This window comes from Watersipora subatra, chromosome 2 (genome assembly GCF_963576615.1).
Source record: "Watersipora subatra chromosome 2, tzWatSuba1.1, whole genome shotgun sequence".
Taxonomy (NCBI): domain Eukaryota; kingdom Metazoa; phylum Bryozoa; class Gymnolaemata; order Cheilostomatida; family Watersiporidae; genus Watersipora; species Watersipora subatra.
In genome coordinates this window covers 70,800,605-70,819,554 of record NC_088709.1, presented here as the reverse complement: position 1 = coordinate 70,819,554, position 18,950 = coordinate 70,800,605, and the positions used below count along the sequence as shown (strand labels likewise).

The 18,950-nt window shown below is 37.8% G+C and overlaps 1 protein-coding gene across 3 annotated transcripts; it reads left to right on the top strand.

Moving 5' to 3' along the window:
- The first annotated feature begins 213 nt into the window (after nucleotides 1-213).
- Nucleotides 214-18,602, top strand: LOC137386926 (RNA-binding motif, single-stranded-interacting protein 2-like). 3 transcript variants are annotated; one of them, XM_068073156.1, is made up of 12 exons: nucleotides 214-384; nucleotides 3,380-3,475; nucleotides 5,573-5,671; nucleotides 6,432-6,602; nucleotides 7,260-7,428; nucleotides 11,584-11,684; nucleotides 12,189-12,309; nucleotides 12,884-13,085; nucleotides 13,402-13,520; nucleotides 14,122-14,264; nucleotides 16,318-16,487; nucleotides 16,928-18,602. In XM_068073156.1, the coding sequence occupies exons 1-11, from the start codon at nucleotides 379-381 to the stop codon at nucleotides 16,480-16,482; spliced, it is 1,392 nt and encodes a 463-aa protein (XP_067929257.1). In that variant the 5' UTR covers nucleotides 214-378; the 3' UTR covers nucleotides 16,483-16,487; nucleotides 16,928-18,602. The 3 variants fall into 3 exon arrangements, with proteins under 3 accessions (XP_067929257.1, XP_067929256.1, XP_067929255.1); XM_068073155.1 differs by having other exon boundaries at nucleotides 12,186-12,309; nucleotides 14,125-14,264; XM_068073154.1 differs by having other exon boundaries at nucleotides 12,186-12,309.
- The last annotated feature ends 348 nt before the right edge of the window (nucleotides 18,603-18,950 follow it).

Sequence of the window (18,950 nt, the reverse complement as noted above, 5' to 3'; positions counted from 1 at the left end):
ATAAAAATTGTGTCGCTGCATTAATGTTACGAACAATAAAGGTTTATGCATAAATTTAACCTGCGGCGTACTTGTTTACACTATCTTCATAAAGAAAAAGGTGAGACCTTGGTTACATTTTGTGCTTGGAGTTGTGTATACATTGTAATCGGCGGCTATAATTTCTCCGCCTTTTGGCGTGACCTAATTAATATTATGTCAATCAAACATTGCTACAACTTCCGCTGCCGATAGCGGTAGGAAAATTAGTAACTTGAGTAGTTTTTAACATTTTCTGAAAAGCAAACTTGAAGGTTCTTTATATGACAACCTTCGGTGTTGTGTCACCATATTTAGCCGCATTTAACCAATATTTAAAACATCATTTATATCTGCACAATGAAGGTAAGATACGTTTCAACATTACGGTCAGCCATAACTGTAAATTTGGTTTGTTCTTGTTGCTGGGATTTGGGTGGATAATGTTTTAAGATATGCCTTTTTAACGGTTTGTTATAGGTGTACTGTTTAAGATTATAGATGTAACTAAAATGGAGAGATTTTTAGAGGTGGTCATTGTAGTTAGGCGACGACTCATAAGGAATTTCTCGAGAGAATAATGTCAGTCATAAGATAATTTTGGTTATGCCGAGGCTGTGTACGTTGGTTCTAGGCTACACGTTTGTCGGTTGGCATTTAACATTTTGTGTTAGTTCTGACATGTATCACACCAAAATATACTAATAAACTGAGTCTTCGTACTATCACGTTTTGTAATCGTGGCTGTTATATCTCCGTTTGTCAGTGAAGGCGCCTCCTTATGTTATAAGCAATAAGTTAGCCATTCTGGTTATTTTGTTTATTTGGGGTAAGGATATTTAATTGATTATTACTATTCACGATATTCATAGATTTTGATGGCCTACCAGACTTTCTATAAACATCATGGATTTTTCTAAGGCATTTGACAAGGTGTCTCACGGCTTGTTGATCGACAAATTGATAAAATCAAACATAAACCCGTACATGGTAAATTGGATTAGGGACTTTCTGTCAAACAGACTCCAAAGAGTAGTGATAGAGGGTGCTGCATCTTCTGACCTGCTGGTTTCATCGGGCGTTCCACAAGGGTCTGTCCTCGGGCCCACCCTATTTTTGGTGTACATAAATGATATCTCCGATAATCTAAATTTTTCTACTATCAAGCTTTTTGCAGACGACGCTTTACTTTTTTCTCAGGTAAACACCCTTCAGGATTCAGTGAATTTCCAGGAGGATTTAAACATATTAGACCAGTGGGCCTATAACTGGAAAATGAATTTTAACACTGATAAATGCCAAATCGTTCGTTTTGCAAGGCAGAGTAGCGGAAACCCAGATGTGGTATATTACCTAAGTGGCAGACCTTTATCTGTAGTAGACAGTTTTAAATACCTCGGAGTTTTTATATCAAATGATTTTAGTTGGGATTTACATATAGACTCAATCATATCTAAGGCAAGTCAGCGATTGGGAATGATGAAACATGTTTTGTTTAATGCGCCGATGAGGGTTAGAAGGGTTGCATATCTCACTCTGTGTAGACCAATATTGGAATATGCGAGTGAAGTATGGGACCCTCATTTGATGCGACAGGTAGCATCATTGGAAGCAGTTCAAAGAAAGGCGGTTAGGTTTATATCTGGTTTGAAAGGTAGGCAGAGTGTTACAGAGGCAAGAATTTTTATAGATCTAGAACTTTTAGAACAAAGACGCAAACATGCAAGAATGTCTCTCATGCTAAAGATTTTATCTGACGACTGCCATGAATCTCTTATCGAAAGTTTTAACCAAATACAAAATGTTCTTCACAGTCATGAAACAAGACTGGTTACGGGGGGTGCTCCTTCAGCTGTATGTGCAAACACCGGGTTTTATATGAATAGTTTTTTACCTAGAACATCGCGCAACTTGCGCGGCTTACCATAATTTTATGTTTTATTGACTATTTTTAAATAAAGTTCTCAACGGCCTTCTTTTGCCCGATTTCGGGATTTACGGGTTCTTAAAACACCTAGACCTAGACCTATCTAGCTCACGAACCTTAGGTTCAAAAGAATAAGTGGCTTCTGAAATAAATGTCATTAATGACAGGATATGTGTTGTCCAAAAGTGATTTCACACAGTATATGCCGAACTTTGTAGCTGAACAAAATACATTTATTTTACAACACTAGCTATTGATTGTGTTATGGGGATGACAAAAAACATACAAAATGGCTTTAAATGTTTAGCATGAATGCAAGAGATCGTTACTTTGCCATATAGTGAATAAATCCATATAAAATGTAAAAGAAGTAATAATGGTTTTATATATACTTTAATCTACTCAGTCACTGTCATTTTCTTTTTATTTTACTGCATCTGATTTGATAGTCAAGGTTTACTTTGTTTCTACCAATTGATGAGTTACAATTACTTGAATAAGTGCCCAACTTTTAGATTGACCAACTGCTACGCACAAGATGTCTGGTGGTTTGCCAACTAGCCACGCTTACTACATGTGCATAGATTGTTTAACCATTAATGTATTCATATATAAATATGCATTCCCATGCTTCAAAGATTGATCTGTTTTTGGTGCATGGAATCGGACAAAAATATGAAGGTCTTCATAGGTAAATGATGTTTTTTCTATGTGGTTTATTTTGACAAATACTGAACCACAAGGTTCCTCTGAAGGTCATACATGTATGGAATCAGTAACATCTAAAAACTTAACTGATGCAATACCATTAGTATATGAAATCAATTTGTTATTCTAACTGTCTGTAGCTGTTCATGTCGATTTAATAAATTTAATTCCCTTGGTTAATGTTATAATTGGTTAAATGTACTTAACGCGAATAACTGATCGCTGTCTTTGTAAAGTTGTACTGCTAAAAACCGACAGCGGTGAACGACAGTGTCTCATCTGCTCATCAATTACATAAGCTGTGAAACTCAGTTAAAATCTTTTAGCTACATGTGCTCCTCATTGATGCATCACAATCCTCATTGATGCATCACAATTCAACTGCAAATACATCCTTTTGAGTGGTTACAGGGGTCAATGTTTCCTAGTGTTGTTTGGCAAAGGACTGATGTTTTTTGGTTATGCCAATGTTTCCTTGACAAAGCTTCATTTGTTGAATTGCAATTGCTGACTTTATACAGTGATTTATCATTACCTTCTACCTTAACTACTGATCTCTCAACACATCACAGACTCTTTACTAGCGCCGTTTCTATTGTATGTACCTGAGCGCTTAAATATTCATAATCAACTGATTTTCTTCAAATTTACCCGTTTACAATTGAAATTTTGTCTCTGCCCTGATATTTTTTTGATAATGTTAATATTATTTGTTTCGTTTTTAAGGACGATATGACGGGACCCGCAGCAGAGCAGTCTGCTCCCCAGGCTAATGGAGATGGTGACCAGGAGAACAAGGCTGTTCCCCAAGAGCCCAACAAGGTTAGATAACTTCTAATGACTATAATATTACAAGTTCATCACGAGTTGTCGGTGGTCAAAAACGACTACGAGACTAGAATTTTATATGGACTTGTTTAATCATAAAGACAGTTTGAGCTCCTTTTGTTAAAGCATAGCCTCCTGTGTACAAGAGGTTTGTTTTAGATGTTATACGCTGTGATTAAATAGAGGGTGATGCTCAAGAATGTCATCACCTAGTTTGCTGACCCTTCCATTAGGCATTGATGATTGTGCATGGTTCATATGACATTTTTGTAGTATGCCATATGAACCATGCTTTTCTAATATCATGGTTTGTGCCATTATTCACAATGGTCATTATTTAGGCATGTTCAGACAAGTCTTGTTCATTTGGAAAATCGGAAATTTCCGAGCGACTTTGATAATCAACTGGCTTATCGTTAATAATGCAAATGAATCTAGTGAATGTTCGGGACTATCAGCTTGAATAAGAAGCAGCCTCGTTGCATAAGCTTTGGTACTCACAAAATTTCCTTTCTGCAGTGGTAAATTGGCTGATGTTGAAACCTACCTGTTTTCACTATTTGCAACGAAGTTCAAGACATAAAACTCCTCATTTAAACAGAAATCATTTACTCTGAATGCTTTTTTGATGGTTTTTTGTATGCATCTCTGGGTTAAGGATTGGTTTGCACCCAAACATGTGGCCGGGCTTCAGCAGCTCACAACAGTTTTAGACAAAAAAGCAGCTAGCTATTCCCTTTCTTTGAGCAGAATGTAATATTTCACTCATCATGTGATAATTTTTGGTATAAATGTTTGCAACAAAATCTGCTACTTGGTTTTTTAACAAAAATCTGGCTCGCGCAATCACTTATAAACTATCCCTTTATTTAAAGTTTAAATATAAAACATTTGGAAAATATTAGCATCACGTTTTCTGGTAAATATTGTCATTTGTATGCTGGGTAATGTGCAAACATCCTGGGTTCTGGGAATCTTTGAAGTGGTATGTAAATCTCAGCAATCATTATAGCGCTTTACCAAATCAACAACTCACTATTTAGCCAGTTTTAGAAACCTGTTATTGTAAACAGATCTGCCGGTCAATCTCATCTGACTAAAAACGCTGATAGTAGTGTTTTATAACGTACTGTTTGCTTATTAAATTTTTCCTCGCAAGCTGTCTGCTTGCTCCAACATTTTTAATAATACAAATAAGTTTGGTGACCGACTACGAGTTGGTGAGATCATAAGGATTTTTGTTGCGTATACTGTAAAGTACACAATAACAGTGCATTGATTCAATGATACATTGCATATTTTCAAAACATATATTGTGTGTTCATTACCGCATAGACAAAGGTTTGGATAAGTTCTGTCCTTTGGTATATCTTGGCACTTGTGCCTTGTTAAAGGTTGCCCAATCAGGCTGGGAAATTGAGAGCAGCTTGGCATTTGTACTAGTATCGACTAGTGCAGACTTAGCACCTCTATTCACCCATTGTAAGCGAGACTTAAATCAATCATGAGCCGCTAAATTGTTGTGCTCTATATCTGCTTTGGAATGTGTCAATTTGCAATTGGTCAATCAGTCATTGTTGGAAAATTCCAAAACGTCATATCCTGTCAGAAGATTTGTCAACATATGCGTGGCTAATCGGGTCTAAGGACTTAAATAATAAATTAGTCAAATGCCGGCTCATGATTGTCTGGTGCTTCCTGCCGTTTTATCTAGTGTTCAACCTCCCTGGTATTGCGCAGTCGCCCAGTCACGGCAACTTTCAGCCATAAAATGTTAAAATGGCAGTGTTTAAAGTTTAAACAGTCTCAGAAGCTAACTCATTCGAATGTCCCATTTGGAGCATCCATCAAGTTCAGGGAATCATCGTTAGCTTTGTTGAAGTGACCCTCACGCTGTCAAGTTTGCTTTGGTTAAGGAGGGGGATAGAAACGGTTCAATCAAGCCAAGCATTTCCATCTTTGCTCGCCAATGTTCACCAGTTTCTTGCGAGGTTTGCTCATGAGGCTGAGGAGTTTAATGTGTTTTCCCTCATACGCCAGACGGCAATTTCAGATTGCTTACTTCAAATATCAACGTTTGGTATGTTGTAGGGATCGGCCTCTGCGCAAGGAGAGAGCTTGTCCCCTGTTATGAAAAGGATTCCACAGGGTAGTCCGCGAGGCCCCGCTATGGACAGACAACAACAAGGGGTTGGTTTTTAGGCCATTACAGCGTCTTATGTCTATATACTCTATCAGGGTCAATAGATTTGAGAGCAAACTTCTGCATTACTGGTTCATCCACATATTTTACCTTCGACCGAGCTACTATATCAGCCACTAATCTCACTCTTATCTTCTTGTGAATGACTTTGTTTCTGATAAGTGTAGATGTATTTGCCGCCAGATATGTATTGCTAAGTAAACACTTTCCGTCGATGAACTTGGAACTGAGGGGAATAAGTCATTGGTCAATATGTTATGTAAAACATTCAGGAGTGTGCCATTTAAGAAAAGTTGTGCTGGTTCTCTCATTGCTTGAATAGGCGCCTGACAGGAAGGGTGAAATATGAGTTGCTTCCCTTTTTTGGAGAAAAAAAGTTTTGTGTATCCATGTCTATTCGCGATGAGCAGCTTTGGCATGGTATGTCAATGTTTTGTTCTCGAGCACAGTTGAAATCACTAGTTTTTGATAGCTGTAATGAATAGTAAAAATACTCATGCTACTGTAATGTTTAAAATATCATAAGATATAAAGCTTCTATCGAAACACTATCCTGTGTCACATAAGAGTCATGTTGGAGTGCTTACACATCTACAGATTGGATTTGCTCAGCCATGAGCATCATATATGAAATAGATTGTCCTAGCTGCGCTCATCTCTACAGGAAGTATCTGTCTGGGTGCATAACTCTTGCCGTATTTTCAAATTGCGTTTCTTGAATGGCTTGTGCATGTTTCTGTTTGGCAGGGCGGAGGCATGCGAATCCCTCGAGGTCCAATGCCGCAACACAGCGGAAATCAGCAAGGTCAAGGACACTCTTGGGGAGCTCCTCCTCACACCAGCCAGTATCAGTCCCAAAGGGGGCCTCCAATGCGTAGCTACGATAACAACATGGGCGCAGCATATGGCAGCTACACAGTAAGTTATAAAACTGGATTACACTCCTTCAACATTGTGTTTGTACGCTTTATCCCGTTTGTCTCCGTTTTATTACGTGGTAGTTGAAATCTTATTGTATCCCGTAGGCTGACCATAAGTTTAGTTGTGTCATTCAACATTTTGAAGCGGATTCACTTCTGGTAGGTTGTTTCCTTCATCGGCGCCCGAATTTCGTTGAGCCATGATCGTAGTAGCTGCCTTATTGTCTATTTTATAACTGACCTCACAGCTTTATTAAGTTGTACTGTACAATCAGTGAGTTGTAGTGTCTCATGTGATTTGGTATGCGCTTAAACGTTACCAAAAATTGGACACTCACATTGGCATATGTAGTAGTTAAAGTTGTCTTCTCGTGATGACTTGGTTGCATTCTAAAAGTCAAAGTTTTATACATTTCCTTTCCAACTCATTCATAAGCAGCTTGGCCGGTAATATGGGTTTATTTAGTCATTTTCACTCGTTGCCCAAGAATTAAATTCATTTTTTGCTTGTTCATTAATTCAGGCAATTAATTTATTGTCACTTATTAAAAAAATTAAATTCTACATCCCGGAACTGTTGGCTGTTGGAATCATGCAACCTCAGTTTACATGGGCATTCATCTCAAGCATAATTTTGAGTCCTACTCCGCTACAGGGCCGCAACTCCTACAACCACGGCGGAGAGACTTTGAGCAAAACTAATCTTTACATCCGAGGCTTGACCCCGAGCACCACCGATCAGGACTTGCATCAGCTTTGTAGCCAGTACGGGCCAATCATCTCCACTAAGGCGATCATCGAGCCTATCAACAATAAGTGTAAAGGTAAGACGCACAGGCTAGCCTTTGTAAACTTCTATATTGCCTAAGAGACTGCATTGTACATGTTGTTGTGTCTCAAAGTTGACAGTTTTGTATTGTATTGTTCTTGTATTGTATTGTTCTTGTATTGTACTGTCTTATATCACTTTATAAGGAACATTTGAAACCTATTATGTGTAGCAATCGGCCACAATGCTTTAATCAATAGCTAAAATCAAAGTGTAGCGATGTTGAACAAATTTGTCCTGTTTACTCCTTGAAATCTGCATCTTAAGCCTAGTACACACTGTAACGCAGTATGCCACTGTTAATCCTACAATACTTCGGTGATCATCTGTGACAACAACGTTTACACCATCACAAACCCATTCACGTTTATATCAGTGAATAGTCCATGACATAGTTATAAGTATACAATGCGGTCGCTGAAATAAAGAAATGCCCGCATCTACTATTATGAAGGGAAATATAGATTTAGGAAACCGGGACAGCCAATCGCCATCTGTCAAGGTAGTGCTCACTACACAAACTGTGTCTTAATATCGGATAGGTCTGCCAACTGCAAAGTTTCCCGGAATATCCGCATCGCTTCAGCAATGCCATCATTCATATGTTGCGTGGTCTACGAATAATCGCTGAGTAGACAACTCTGACATACTTCGGTACAATTCGTATCGGTGCTTGCCACTTTGCACATGTTTAAATGTTGAACTTTTTCATTTCTCCAAGCGATTTACATTTTCTTTACCACTGCCAGATGTTTTATGAAGCTTTTATTGGAATTTCTACATATTTGTCAAGCGTAAGAGCATTATAAGAGTATTGTCCCTTTAAACCTAAGCAGCAAAGGGGTGACCAACCCCACAATACAGTGAATTCTCACCGAACGAGTTTCCACTGTATTTGTATCGGTGTTGGCTAACACCGATACAACCAGATGCAGATCATAACCACTAAATACACTAAAGTTGCTGCAGGCAACTATAGTTAATAAGGCTAATATACTGCAGGCAACTATAGTTACTAAGGCTAATATACTGCAGGCAACTATAGTTACTAAGGCTAATATACTGCAGGCAACTATAGTTACTAAGGCTAATATACTGCAGGCAACTATAGTTACTAAGGCTAATATACTGCAGGCAACTATAGTTACTAAGGCTAATATACTGCAGGCAACTATAGTTACTAAGGCTAATATACTGCAGGCAACTATAGTTACTAAGACTAATATACTGCAGGCAACTATAGTTACTAAGGCTAATATACTGCAGGCAACTATAGTTACTAAGGCTAACATACTGCGCTGTTACTAATTTTTAAATGATGAACTAATATTTAAATGTTGATGATTTTTACTAGTAGGTGTTGGCATTAGATATTTATTATGGGTTTCTATACTGCTCTATACTACATTGTCACCTTACGATGCCAACACCGAAACAAATTAATGTCATGGCAGGGATCTACTGTTTACACATATGCATCCCTGTCCAGTAGGACTGTCATATAACATATGCATCCCTGTCCAGTAGGACTGTCATATAACATATGCATCCCTGTCCGGTAGGACTGTCATATAACATATGCATGCCTGTCCGGTAGGACTGTCATATAACATATGCATCCCTGTCCAGTAGGACTGTCATATAACATATGCATCCCTGTCTAGTAGGACTGTCATATAACTACGTATTTGGGTTTTAAATATCACTTTTATTCACTGAAAACTTCACAAGCGGCAGTAAAAAAGAATTAATAACCCAACTTGACTTGAGTTATGTATTTTAAAAGGTATTCTATCGCTATTAAATGTGTGATGAATAAAATCTATTAATTAAATAGGGAACTAGTCTAATAACCACCACTAGATAACCAAATCAGAACTAGACCAAATAAATAGGGAACTAGTCTAATAACCGCCACTAGATAACCAAATCAGAACTAGACCAAATAAATAGGGAACTAGTCTAATAACCACCACTAGATAACCAAATCAGAACTAGACCAAATAAATAGGGAACTAGTCTAATAACCACCACTAGATAACCAAATCAGAACTAGACCAAATAAATAGGGAACTAGTCTAATAACCACCACTAGATAACCAAATCAGAACTAGACCAAATAAATAGGGAACTAGTCTAATAACCACCACTAGATAACCAAATCAGAACTAGACCAAATAAATAGGGAACTAGTCTAATAACCACCACTAGATAACCAAATCAGAACTAGACCAAATAAATAGGGAACTAGTCTAATAACCACCACTAGATAACCAAATCAGAACTAGACCAAATAAATAGGGAACTAGTCTAATAACCACCACTAGATAACCAAATCAGAACTAGACCAAATAAATAGGGAACTAGTCTAATAACCACCACTAGATAACCAAATCAGAACTAGACCAAATAAATAGGGAACTAGTCTAATAACCACCACTAGATAACCAAATCAGAACTAGACCAAATAAATAGGGAACTAGTCTAATAACCACCACTAGATAACCAAATCAGAACTAGACCAAATAAATAGGGAACTAGTCTAATAACCACCACTAGGTAACCAAATCAGAACTAGACCAAATAAATAGGGAACTAGTCTAATAACCACCACTAGGTAACCAAATCAGAACTAGACCAAATAAATAGGGAACTAGTCTAATAACCACCACTAGGTAATCAAATCAGAACTAGACCAAATAAATAGGGAACTAGTCTAATAACCACCACTAGGTAACCAAATCAGAACTAGACCAAATAAATAGGGAACTAGTCTAATAACCACCACTAGGTAACCAAATCAGAACTAGACCAAATAAATAGGGAACTAGTCTAATAACCACCACTAGGTAACCAAATCAGAACTAGACCAAATAAATAGGGAACTAGTCTAATAACCACCACTAGATAACCAAATCAGAACTAGACCAAATAAATAGGGAACTAGTCTAATAACCACCACTAGATAACCAAATCAGAACTAGACCAAATAAATGCCAGAAAATGTTGCTCAGCTGGTTCCGAACTAAAATTCTCACCCAAACAATAACAATTGCTGTTCATATCTACACTAAACAAAACGGCAATTCTATCTCTTGCAGCTGTTATTACCTGTTTTAAGCAAAAGCTTGATTCTAAGCGACAATTGAGAATATTCTAGGCAACATCTAGTGCAGTTGTCTCTAGAATTTCCTCTTTCTCTACCTTTTTTAGCTTAGAAAAATCTGTTTCGCAACAGATTTTTCTAAGCTGCTCGTGTCACATGATCAACCCTCGTGTTTGAATCATTGGATTGTGCTCTTTATTAGATGTTTGTGTTGGTTTTACAATTTCTAAATTAGAATCATTTGTACTGATCTTATCTATCAACCTTTCTACTCAAACATTACACAGTACACACGTCACCTAGACCTGTGGCTCCTATAGCTATGCTTCACTTATTGTCCAATCAGGTGCCTTTTTCTTGATTATTTTGTAAATATTTAATTAGGTGATCTGTTGAGATATTCTCTCGTGAACTCAAATGCATTTTTGTGGTTGCATATCTTTCTCAACCATTCGTATCTCAGCAGGCTTATCTTTTGCTGTTTTGTTTGTGATCCTCTCTAGCCTGCACGCAACTCTAGTGCTGACGGTAAGCTCTCACTAGCTCTTCTTGACATGCTTACATTTACTATTATTATTACTATTATTGTTATTACTCTTGTTATGCCTCGTTAGTTGAATTGGAGATAATTTGTACATAATCAGCTTCTCTAAGAAAATGACTCGGCATTTGGAAGTTGTCTTCTGTTGTACTGAAATGTACTATCCACAATTGTCTCACTTTTGGTCTTTGATCATCGTGTCGTTAAAATTATATTGTTGGTAAATGAGCTGAACGACGATTGTAAAGATTTATTACGTCAATTCAACTTGTCACGCAAAATTGTCATGTTTAAAAAGACGATGAGAGACGGTTGCAAGCAGTTCAGCTGAAGTTATGTTGAAAAAGCGATGCCCAACCTTGTTAGAGACCAGCACGAATGTTTAGCTAGTCTTTTTCAAACCTTCATGTACATATGCAACAATTGACCTTGAATACAAGTTGAAGTAATTTGGAGGTTTGAAATGTAGTCCGAATTGCTCTGAATGTATGGCTGTTTTTCAGGCTATGGTTTTGTTGATTTCGAAAATGGGGCAGACGCTCAGAAGGCGATGGATGCGCTGCAGTCGACAGGTATCCAGGCTCAAATGGCTAAAGTTAGCAAGGTGGGTGGTTGTCAGCTCTGCTATTCTACCTTGCGTTTCTCTCTGTTCATGCTATTATTAGGCCCATAGTGTGAAGATGAATCACGCTTGCTTTAAGATACTCCGTTTTTTAGGTAATGGATAATTCATAGGTGTTTATTTATATATATAAAATATAAATATTATGATACACCTGATTCACTCATAATTTTCATAACTTACAATGTCTTAAGGTTTCATCTCTATCTCAAATGAAACTAATAAAAGTTTATGTTTCAAGTTGTTTGATGAAAACATCTAGTTTTCAGTAGCAGTGAATGTTGCTACAGGCGTTTTTAATTCCTGGTAATGGTAGAGTTTGTATAGCTTTGTACATGCCTTTCAGTGTTTTTATTTAACTTGAATACATACTCGCTGTCATCTGTCTGATTAGCTAATTCACCTCTAGCCTAAGAGATAATAGAGTTACTCTACATCAAATTTAGCCAGCATCGACTAGCCTGTGTTTCAACATGTCTGCAGCAGGAACAGGATCCAACCAACCTGTACATAGCGAACCTGCCGGATTATGTAGATGAAAGCTATTTGGAGAGTATGACCAGGCCCTTTGGCACAGTTGTGAGCACTAGGATTCTGCGGGACAATGGTGAGTTCTGTCAGCACATCTGCTTTCATTGTTGCGTCTATTACTGCTATCAATATATAAAGCATAGCTAACTATACTACTATGCTATCACCTCTGCGACTACTATCTCTGGTACTAACACCACTGCCAGCAATAAATAGGAATATTAAGGAGGAAGCTATCTGTTAGTATCGGTAGATTATTGGTTTATTGCAATGCGGAGTTGTTTCCTTTGGCGATTTTCCCTCCATGATTTTTGATGGAGTTATTAGCTCGCCAGTTCAAGAAAACCTTTGTATTCATCCTGATAGGCCAATTCAACCAGCAGGAACGTGTTAAAACCAAACACAAAAATGTTTGTAATATTTCAAATAATTTTGATTTAATAATTTCCAAAATATGTCACAATACAAACATACTTATGCTAAAGTTCATCATAAGATTGACCCAATGTTAGTTTTATTTACACTTGTCTATGAATCGTGACCGTGGGAGATTTTGTTCTTCTCCGTGTCCTTCAACATATTCAATACTTGCGAATGTCAACTGACATCCATGTTCACCTTGGTTTCTAAGATTTTGTATGTTCTGTCAGGCGGCCAGTCTAGAGGTGTGGGCTTTTGTCGAATGGAGACAAGAGAGATGTGTGAGAAGATTATCTTGTCTCTGAACAAGAAGGTACTGCCAGCGGGACACGAGGCGCTGCTCATCAAATTTGCTGACTCGGGCAACAAGAAGAAACGCGACTTTCGAAACCAGCATATGATGGGAGGTTATGAGAGTGGGATGCAACACGGGTAAGTTGTATGCTTTACGCTGAAATGGGTAATTTGTGGTTGAACGTTGTAAACTTCTGGTATGGTAAAGGTAAGATGCAGTCAGGAGTTGTATGCTCCTGCAGTTGGGTAAATTGTAGTTTGAAGTTGTGATCTCCTTATTTGATAAGGATAGGCTGCCATAGGAGGTTGACATTGTGTGTGCACAATGCTTAAATGCCTAAATAGTCGTAATACTTAATGCACTTTTCAGTCTATCGTGAAGCTCAGCGCATCTGGCAGAGTTGGTTGAGGCCACACTTGGTTTTTAATACAGTTTAACCTTTAACCTTTACAGGCCAATGAATCAGCAGCTCATGAACCAAGGGAACATGAACATGACACCGCGGGGATATTCCATGCCTGGCAGCAACAACCAAAGCCAGTATATGCAGAGTGCCGGTGCAGGAAACTGGGGTAAGTTGCTCATTGATGAGTCTTATTCACTATCCCTAGTAAGTGGACTGAAGCATCCCTAATAAGTGGACAGAAGCATCCTTAGTACATGGACAGAAGCATCTCTAGTAAGTGGACAGAAGCGTTCCAATTGACAGATATTGCAGATTTTTTGCTTTAAAAATAGCAGCGAATACATAGACAGCCTTTTAAGTTGAGATTTGTCTTCTCTATTTTCACACTATTTAATCATGATCAATTTTTTTAATAAACTGTTCTATTAATCGCTTGCATCCAGCCTCTGAACAGGCCAAGAACGTTACAATTACGGCCAAGCTATTACTGTGTGGTAGTCGTCTATTGGTGAAGAGAGGTTAGTCATCAAAATCTAACACCAAGTTTATTATTCGTAACAGAGTCCTTGGTTTTCTACTGGAGGTGTTGTTCCATGTAATGCCTGAAGAAGGGTCGTTGAATGAGGTGTCGCTAAGGTTCTTTGTCTATTTGACAACCTTACCGTAATATTACTCATGATAGAGTTAAACAGTCGCATAGTTTTCTTTCTCAATCTTCCTCTGGAGAGATACAATCATTTCCTAGCAGGATGACTCATATCTCTTAGCAGGCATGGGCATGTACCCGCAGATGGCTATGTCACCAGTGAACCCTAACTCTTTGCCTGGCTCACTCCCTGGCTCCTTGCCAGGCTCGATGGATCCAAACTATCTGGCCACGCAGCTTTCGCAGATGCACATTGGACAAGGGGTGAGTTGGCTACGTCTTTGTAGACTTAGTGAAGAGCGCACCCGAAATTTGTCAAAAAATTGTCTGTAAGGGTGTGTACTTCAATTGACACAATCAAAGTTCGCTATTAGGTGTCACAAGAATCTGGAACATAGACTGCATCAGTGACAAGAGTAGTGCAGTAATACAGTGAGTGGTTTTAATCCGCGGTTAATGTGGACAGGCGACCTTTGACCTTTGCAAAAGTGAAAATCAACTAAATGAAAACTGATAGAGTCATATCTAACAAAGTCACTCTCTGTTAATTGTAAGTATTTTCCTTTTTTGATGTCCATTAAACAATTTTGAGGGTCAAGGATGTTTAAGACGTATGATGAAGTTTGTCATAAGCCTTTTGAGTTTTTACTCTTCAGAAAGTGTAACAATAATACAGCAAACAGTGATGACTACTGTCACTATGATGCTCGCTGAGGGATCTCATTAAAAACCAGAATATTAGAGAGATTTATTTACAGTGCACCCTCAGGATACAATTTTGATCCATTTTTTCAAGGTTGGCATCATATGATGAAAAAGTCATATGCAGGGGTATAGAAACCCATAGTAATTATATAATGCAAACATCCCTTGGTAAAAATCGTCAATATTTTATTCAAGTGCTGCACATATTAAAAACTAGTAACAAAGTAGTATGTTAACCTTAGTAACTATAGTTACCTACAAGAGCTCAGGAACTTTCTTGTATTTATTGGTTATGATCTGCAATAAAATGTAACATTATAATGTACCGTAGGGAATTCTTACCTTCAAGACAGACGTACGTATAACATAAACTTTGAATTAATCTCATATAAGCTTAGCTTACAAAGCACACACACTTAATGCTAAGCTTTAGTATGTATTTTCAACAATTTTACTGAATTTCAACTTTTTAGCACTAAAATGTTATCCCTTACCAGTTTCAAACTTCGCTTTGACTAACTTTTAACGGGCCTGTTTAAAACTTTTTTGCAACCTAATTCAGCAAGAAAGCCTGAGTGATGCTGTTTTCGTAATGAAGTGGATTTTTGTTAGCAAGTTAAGAGAAGTTGTCTGGCTTTGTGTTTAAAAAGATTGCAACTCCAACTTTGCTACTAGTTTTAAAGGAAAAATATTACCGTTTTACACATGAGATATGCTGAACTGAGAGAAATCGGTCATCGTGTCTCTTTGAGGCGTTGTGAAAATATTATCAGTGAACAACAGTTTGGCGTTTTTGCTATTTTGGCGTACTGTAATAAGCACACCGACCGCCAAAATTGAACTCGGGCAAAAACTTTGATGAATTCATATGGTGAGAAAAGATTCGTATAGTGATGTGAAAAATCATCATGTTCCACTTCGTAAGGAGAAAAAATTGTATATCAGGGTAATCGTATCCTGAGGGTGCACTGTATTTTATTTTTAGTAATTTTTTGATTTTTAATAAATATTTTTTAACCCACAAAGTACAGAAAACCGCGAATGCTGAACCATGGGATAGCGAGGAATTACTGTAGTTTCGCTTTCAAACTCGCATAAAAGTATTGCCTTATCTATAATGTCATATCATATTTGCTATTTTCTGTTCCGTGTTTTAATGGTTTCATTTTATATGAACAAACTAGCAATTAAAAAATTGGTAAAACTGAAGGTTTTGTAGCGCATGACCAAACCAGATTAAGCATGGCAAATGTGATTTGATTCTAGTGGCGCTGTCTTATTGCTGAACTGATATCTGTCAACATCAAAATCTTCATTTTAGTCACCATGTGGACAGCCTCTAATGATGGTGTGCATCCTGTGTTCAGCTGCAAACTGCGTTCTTCTTTGCATAACCTATGTAACCGAGCATTGTACTCATGCCTTACGCTGATTCGTGATATGGTTAACCATTACAGATAACATGTAACAACTTCCTTTCAGGTATCTGCTAGTTTAGAGCTAGGAAACTCAACTAAATTCGCTTGCTTTAAGTCTCAGCATTGCAACGACTACTTGATGAGCATGATCTCTTGAGTTACCTATGTACATTGCATTCGCTGATTTTTTTTAGTTGAACACTCAGTTTGGAGGGTATGGCCAACAGATGCCTGCAGCTGGACCCTACGGTGGCCCAGGATCTCAGGCTGGACTCATGCCTGCTCAGCAAATGCCATATGACATGTCAGCTTCACCTCCGCAGCAGTTGGAGGCCAGTGAGCATTTCGGGAACTTTTAATCTCGGTAGGTACCTCTACGCCTCGCATTCAGCGCATGAAGTTAAGATTATAATTTGTTAGTCATAAATTGCCTGCAGTTCACCTTCTTGGACTCGCCATCTCTAATTCACCTGCTTGTACCTGTCTCTAATTCACCTGCTTGGACCTATCTTTAATGCACCTGCTAAGACCTGTCTAAAAGTCACTCACCTGGACTCTGTCCATAATTCACTTGCGTGGACCTGCCTACAATTTGTTTTCCATAACAGAACTTGAGACTGCAGAGCATACATAAGGCTAGCCTATTCATATTTCATTGCCTACCTGTACTTTGTTGTTTGTAACGAAGTGATATAAACACGCTGCTTTAAAAATGCACTCACAACTAATCTGTGAGTCTATGGCTTTGTGCTGTCGTCATGCCTTAATAACATGACGTATAGCCAATTTATTATGCATTTGTAGAGACGGGCTGCCAGTATCCATAGTAATACAAGAGTTATTTATCACCCTCAGTCTTGGAGACAGCAAATTGACTATTTCTTGTCTTGGCAGACAACAAGGTCACATCTACGACCTAGTTCTTTATAGTAACCACTTTAGCTTACTTTTGATTTAATGTTTTGCTATTCACCGCATCTAGCCACTGTCATTTCTAGCAAATTGTCTTAAATAATCTTACAGCGCGAGGTTCGCACTGCCGCAAGCATCCAGCAGTCGGCTCCTCATTGGTATTGGTTGGGGGTCTTTACTCTTGATTTGTATTGTTTTTGCTGACCTTAAAATTTAGACTCACTCACTATTACGAGTCAAATATTTTCTTGTTTGTGGTCTTTACGTTTGTCATATTGTAAACATATTTTCATCGTTACTATTTTACTATTCTAAATCTGATTTCGAGTGATTCAGCTGAACATTTCTTGTTCAGCTCCATAACAATGTTTTTTAGAGTTGCTTTCTTAGTGGTTTGCATGTATCTAGTGCCACATCTTTGTTTTAATCGCTTTCTAATTCTAAATAATTTTTGTAAGTAGATTTAGGGTTTGAATCAGATGAAGGGTGGAGTCAGGATCGTCTCCTGCATACACTGTGGTCTCAACTTGGTTAGGAGCACTTGGCCATACACATAGATAGCTTATATATTAGGAACCATTTCTGTCTCAACTCACAGTTATTCTTAGTATACATACCATCAAACCAATTACTATTAGCTTTCATTTGATTCTTTACAGATTCTATTTTTGTTACTTGCAACTGTATAGGTATGATAACTCCATCTTTGTTACTCCTATTATAGCGCAACATACACAGTTCCTTTACCCATAGCTCATCAGCTATCTCTAGCCTTAACCACTATTTATAGTTTCTGAGAATGTATCCATAGCCACAATTTTCGCATTCTATGGATGGTTTTTAAGGCTACCAGTAGCTTATCCACTTTTATCCTTTTCATACTAGGAAAGTTTCTTGTGATTGCGATATCTATGCTACAGCCTCGTAAGACATTTACATCCACCACTTTTTTGTGTATAGCAAGCACGTAGTAATCAATGAATGTTATGCTTGATTCTAGAGGGTCTTATTTCTTTTAATGCAGTTTTATGTGTTAATCAAATATTTTGGCAGTGTTCTCAATTTTATGTTTCCTGTTGGGTTATTTAAGCCATTGAATCAACATATGATTTTTTTTCATTGGCCAGCATCCATTAGGCGGTCCATTACACTTGTCTCTAGTGTTATGGAGCATGGAGTAAATGTTTCATGACACTTGCCTCTAGTGTCATAGAGCATCTATGACATGTTTCATGACACTTTTCCATTGTGTTATGGAGCATCTAGTAGAGGTTCCATGACACTTGTCTATGGATGTCAAGGAACACCTTACAGATGTGTTGGGCTACTCGCCAACCGGGAGTGCCGTGTCTAAAGTTACATTGTTATTTGCCAGCTTATTACATATGTCAGACACGCATGACACTCATTGTTCTAACGAGCCCAATTGTCAATGTTTTTTACTCAATCTTGATTATGGAAGGAAATATCCTTAAATATGGTCATTTAAAGTGTATGTAGTTTTGTTTCCACCTTGTCTACACTCTCTTTGTTGGCGTACTACTACAAAATATATCTTAACAAGGAATTCTATTGGTGTTCCTTTATTTTAAGGATGCCAGTTGGCATTCGCAGGCCAGTTATTTATCGTCAGAACTCAGAACAAGCACTCCTCATTGCCTGTGAATTCGTTTAGACTCAATGTAATTAGTGTATCCAGGTATTCTCTTGAAGCTGGTTACTACACAGTTATGGGAAATCGGCAGTATTTTCTTAATTTGTTTTGCTATAAAATCAAATTCGCTGCATTGTCAGCTTATAGGTACTCAACAGTCATGTGCATAAGTATAATAGAGCTGCCTACTATAATTTAATATTTCTGAAATATATGTAATCAGTGGTGGAAGGGCAAGAATACAAAAACTGCATATCATTT